The sequence below is a fragment of the Cannabis sativa genome, chromosome 2 (genome assembly GCF_029168945.1).
Source record: "Cannabis sativa cultivar Pink pepper isolate KNU-18-1 chromosome 2, ASM2916894v1, whole genome shotgun sequence".
NCBI lineage: Eukaryota > Viridiplantae > Streptophyta > Magnoliopsida > Rosales > Cannabaceae > Cannabis > Cannabis sativa.
Window position 1 is genome coordinate 25,322,165 of NC_083602.1, and position 5,479 is coordinate 25,327,643.

Consider the following 5,479-nt stretch of genomic DNA (forward strand, 5'->3'; position numbering starts at 1 on the left):
AATAAAAAAAACAAAATATAAATGAATAATGGTAGAGAGATAGAATAATCACAAAAATAAAAATAATAAAGGGGTTGCTACTGATTTTATCAGTCATTTCATTATGGGGATAACACTAGCAGTGCTTTCATAATCTTACGACAAAACACAAAAACATGAAAAATAAATAAAGTTGATAACTTTATTCTTTACACGAGTTCTGGATCATGACTCAAACTCAAACTCACCAAAGATCTAATTTTGAGCATAAAATTGAATCTTATAATGGGACCCTTTTTTTATGTGATCAGTTATTTTACAAAAGTTTTGCATTTGTCACGATCCGCTGAGGGTGGGTGGTTTGGCTCCGTTTGTTTCTATAGAAAATGAGGCAAAACAAGAGTTACAAAAAAGTCATATATATGTATATTTTCTTTTAATTAATTAACTTACCTCCCTTTTAATTATTATTATAATATGGTGTAGTAATAAAAACATTTTTATTGTTCTTACCAAAAAAAAATATATAATTATCAACAAACTTTCTTTTTTTTTTTTAATCTCTCTATTTTAATTTAATTTTTGCTTCTCTATAAAACTCTTTCAGATAGAGTGAGAAAGAGAGGAAAAAAGTAATATTTTTTATTTTTTGTTTGATAAAAAATCTGTCTCCTTTTTCTCTTGGGAGTCTCGGTTGTCTATGTGTGTTTGTGTCAGAGCAGAGAAACAACCTCTTAAGGGGAAATTTTTATCTGAAAGAAAGAAGAGATTTTTTATTTTTATTTTTTAAAAAAAGGAGCAAAAGTGAAGAACAACATTTAAAAGAATGAATTGTCTTCCCTATCTTGAACCAGATGATTCTTCTTCTGAGTTTGTTGAAGTTGATCCAACTGGCAGATATGGCAGAGTACATCTCTCCTCCATCTCTCTATCTATGTATCCATTTGTGTCTCAGGTTTTTTTCTTTTTTTTGTTCTTCCTATTGTTAACATTTTTTGAGTTTTTTGTCTTTTGTTTTTGCAGTACAATGAAATCCTCGGAAAAGGAGCTTCAAAGATAGTGTATGAAATCTCAAGTTCTCACATTTTATCTAAATTCCAAGATGACCCTTTTCAGATTTATCCAAATTTGAGCTTTTGGATAGATTCAATCAATGGTTTGAGTGATTTTTTGTGGTTGATTATTGTTACAGGTACAGAGCATTTGATGAATATGAAGGGATCGAGGTAGCTTGGAACCAGGTCAAGCTTTATGATTTTCTACAAAGCCCTGAAGATCTTGAGAGGCTTTACTGTGAGATTCATCTTCTTAAGACATTGAAACACAAGAACATTATGAAGTTCTACACTTCCTGGGTTGACACTGCCAATAGGAACATCAATTTTGTCACCGAAATGTTCACTTCTGGGACTCTCAGACAGTAAGTTATATTCTATAGATTTTTTATTTTTTTTTTCCTTTTTTTTCTTCTTCTCTTTCTGGGGTTTCATTATCTTACCTATCTTGTATAGGTACAGGCTAAAACACAAGAGAGTTAACATAAGAGCAGTGAAACACTGGTGTAGACAGATCTTGAATGGGCTTCTCTATCTCCATAGCCATGACCCTCCTGTGATCCATAGAGATCTCAAGTGTGATAATATTTTCGTTAATGGGAACCAAGGAGAAGTGAAGATTGGTGATCTTGGTTTGGCTGCAATCCTGAGAAAATCTCAAGCTGCTCACTGTGTTGGTAACAACTGATTTTTGTGTTTTTTTTTTGCCTTAATAAATAAAATAACAAAAGAAAAATACCCATAAAACTACTTTTTACATCACATCTATAATTATAAATTTCAAATTCTGGGTTAGTGGGATGTTTTTTTAAAAAGAGTTATTGGGTTTTTGTTTATTTATTTTTATCTTTTTACTATTGCCCTTGATAGGGACTCCGGAGTTCATGGCTCCAGAAGTGTATGAAGAGGCATATAATGAGTTAGTTGATATATATTCATTTGGGATGTGCATTTTGGAAATGGTTACTTTTGATTATCCATACAGTGAATGCACTCATCCTGCTCAGATCTACAAAAAAGTTATTTCGGTAAGAAAGAACAGTGAACTCTTTATCACTTAACCTTTTCATTTAGACCCAGTAAAAGGGAAGAACTAGATTTCATTTCATTGACAATTTATTAATATTTGTTTAGGGTAAAAAACCAGATGCTTTGTACAAAGTAAAGGATCCTGAAGTGAGACAATTTGTAGAGAAGTGCTTGGCAACTGTATCCCTTAGGCTCTCAGCAAGAGAGCTTTTAAATGACCCTTTTCTCCAAATTGAGGATTGTGAATATGATTTAAAACCATTAGATTGTGGACGAGATTTTGATGAGTTTGGACCTCTCATAAGGCAGCCTTTACTTGAGTTACATCACAGTAGTAGCTCCTTTAGCAATGGATTCTTGAATGGTTATTCTAGTCAAGAGCTAAATGAATGGGGTAGTCATCCAGCTGAGCTAGAAGCGAGTGGAATTGAGCTTTTCGAGCACCATGACGATGAACATTATGAAGATGCTGGAATAAGCATCAAAGGGAAAATGAGAGAAGATGGTGACATCTTTCTAAGACTTAGAATTTCAGATAAAGAAGGTCTGAATGTCTGTTGTACTTTTCTTGATGAGTTGATGTAAATTTGAATGTTGTTAACTAATCGATTGTAATCCTATCATTTGCAGGCCGAATTCGAAATATCTATTTCCCATTTGACATTGAAATGGATACGGCATTGAGCGTAGCGACGGAAATGGTTGCAGAGCTTGACATTACTGATCAAGATGTTACAAGAATAGCAGACATGATCGATGGTGAAATTGCTTCCTTAGTACCTGAATGGGAACCTGGTCCAGGATTAGTGGAAACACCCCGTTTTAATAACCAAAACATATGCCAAAATTGTGCTTCCTCAGAGAATAATAATAATAACACCTCAAGTGGCTCTTTCATGAAGTTTCTGGCAAGTAACAACACCTCTAGTTCCATGGGCTTGCCAGTTGTTCAATGTTGTAGGCTTGAATGTACTTCAATGCACGGTCGTTTTGAGGAGGTCACGTACCAAGCCGACGAGTCTGAGCATCACAATACAGACAGTACGCCTAACTACAGAGAAATATGGGGTCAGCATGAAAGCCGAGAATTGAGTTCTGTAGGGTCCGGACAGAGCCATTCTGATGAAGAGTATGAGAAGATTGAGGAGCAGTCAATATTCACAAGAAATGATGATGAGAAGGAGAGCAATATGAAGAGCAACAACAAAACTCGATCAAGTTCAAAAATTTCATTCAGAGACTTATCAGGTTCTCATTCTTTATCCTCAATCTCTTCAACCCATCATGAGATGATCTCAGACAATCATGAGAAGGAAATGGTGCAGGAATTAAGATGGCTGAAAGCAAAGCATCAGATGGAAATGAGGGAGTTCAAAGATCATCAGTTAAGAATTGTATCAGACTCTTCAAACAGTGGAAGCACAGAGCACAGCTTAGACAATGGGTTTTTGTCGTCTCTGGTAGTATTAAACACACTAGAAGAAAACAAAGGACTCGTCTTCCGGTCTTCTGCTTATGATGACCAATTTTGTTCCAGTTACAATAATGACAATATCAATAAGAGCAGCCCCAGTTCGGAATCTCAAAGGGCCCGAAATTGCGAGGTGATGAAGTCTCCAACAAACGCTAAGGATATGGTCACTGCAGCAGCCAAGAGTTTCAACAATGGCTTCTTACTTCCTCACTCACTTCACAGAGCAGTTTCTCTCCCAGTTGATGCTGTTGAAATATAAAAAATAAAATCTTGTGAGTTGAATTCTTTCATAAAATTTTTTCACACACGTATAGAGAGAGGGAGAGGGAGAGAGAGAGGCTGTACAAGTACCAAGTATTAAAAAGTCCACTCCTTTTTTTGACCAACTAGTATGAAAATTCATCTACAATTCTCTGTTCTCTCACACAAAATTTATTTACAACCCCATTTGATAGTTACCTAGGAAGTTACCAATAATGATCTTCATCAACCTTGTTTTTATATTATAGTATATAATATCAAATGAAATGGTTACTGAATCTCCAAGTGTAAAGCTTAGGTTTACTAGGAAGGAGTCCAAGTATATCATCCTCTTGTCATGTTGAATTTTCTATTCTTTAAAAAGATTTGTATAAAGCATCTTCTATAGTCTAGCCTTTATTGAATGGAGCTTTAGCTTTTGATTGAGAGAGAGAAAAAAGTATTTGTTTTTCTTTTAAAAGTAATACAGATACTGCCTGCAAGTCATGATTAAGTGTATTATTTGGCATGTAAGGTTGTAGCTGGCCAATAAGGTTTTGGATTCAAATAATGGTTCCTTTAGGTGAGGCCCCCACCCAAAAACCTTACCTTTATGTCAATCATGGAGGGTTTTTTTTTTTTTAAAGGATGAATTGTTGTATGTATGGTATGGGCCACTCAAGTCATCATGTCCCATGCATGCTGATCAGCTTAAAATCTGTCTTACCCATAATCACCACACCAATTTTGTTCCACTTCTTCCATTATAGTATAATATTTTATTTTACTTTTAAGCCAAACTACATAATATTTAAAATAATAATAACAAAGAGATGGTTACTTACATTAATGTGGAATGGTCCACATATATTAACTCATTTTTGCTGACTTTGAGATTGACATCTAAGATGATCCAAATCTCATATGAGTGATCTTCTCTACTACCATGTTGATGTGGAATTACACTGTCCAGCCAAGGCAGTGCATTTTTGGATGAGTACTACTACTGACATTTCTTTAGGTGACAAAACTCATCAATAGAGCAAATCTATCTATATCTTTGATAAGATAAACAAAGTTATTTAGATTTACTTTTCATATGCCTAAGAGTGAGAAGCATGGTTTGGATTTACTATTTCACCTTTTACATACATGCTTTTTACTATTTCATGTCTTAATTGTGAGAACCATGGTTTGAATTTACTATTTTACCTTTCACATACATTAGCTGTGCAGTATTTTTTACCCCTCTCTCAAAGTTACATTAGCTGTACAGTATTTTTTTAAAAAAACTTACCTTTTTATTGGAAATACTGTTATTAGGTGACTCTGACTGAATATGTAATTTAGTATTTAGTCAAAATATTCCATTGAATGTTTTTTTTTTCTTTTTCTATGATAATTGTCAAAATATTCCATCAAGTGAATGTTAAAAGTAGTGACAGTAGAAACAAAAGTAACAAAGATTGACTATATGTCAGTATTTCATTAAATTTTTGAATGGGAGCATCACCAATGGTTGATCTACAATATAATATTATATATTATATTATTTTTTACATTTTTATTTCTACAAATATTTCATTAGTAATCGTATTTCATATTTATTATGATAGTCCTACACATTATTATTTAATAATTTATTTGTTTTAATTTTATTTTTAGGAAAAGAAAAAAAGAAAAAGGTGCCACATTTTATTTT

General features: G+C 33.4%; 1 protein-coding gene across 2 annotated transcripts; it reads left to right on the forward strand.

Annotated features, from left to right (window-relative positions):
- Window positions 1–506: 506 nt before the first annotated feature.
- On the forward strand, window positions 507–3,946 carry LOC115718845 (probable serine/threonine-protein kinase WNK9). 2 transcript variants are annotated; one of them, XM_061110348.1, is made up of 8 exons: window positions 544–886; window positions 1,003–1,040; window positions 1,172–1,399; window positions 1,491–1,711; window positions 1,905–2,062; window positions 2,169–2,607; window positions 2,694–3,311; window positions 3,389–3,946. In XM_061110348.1, the coding sequence occupies exons 1-8, from the start codon at window positions 806–808 to the stop codon at window positions 3,580–3,582; spliced, it is 1,977 nt and encodes a 658-aa protein (XP_060966331.1). In that variant the 5' UTR covers window positions 544–805; the 3' UTR covers window positions 3,583–3,946. The 2 variants fall into 2 exon arrangements, with proteins under 2 accessions (XP_030503516.1, XP_060966331.1); XM_030647656.2 differs by having other exon boundaries at window positions 507–886; window positions 2,694–3,946.
- The last annotated feature ends 1,533 nt before the right edge of the window (window positions 3,947–5,479 follow it).

Coding starts and splice junctions, on each gene's coding strand:
- LOC115718845 (XM_030647656.2), top strand. CDS start 806: ATGAATTGTCTTCCCTATCTTGAACCAGATGATTCTTCTTCTGAGTTT. Junction 887..1,002: donor CAACTGGCAGATATGGCAGA/GTACATCTCTCC, acceptor TTGTTTTTGCAG/TACAATGAAATCCTCGGAAA. Junction 1,041..1,171: donor AAAGGAGCTTCAAAGATAGT/GTATGAAATCTC, acceptor TTATTGTTACAG/GTACAGAGCATTTGATGAAT.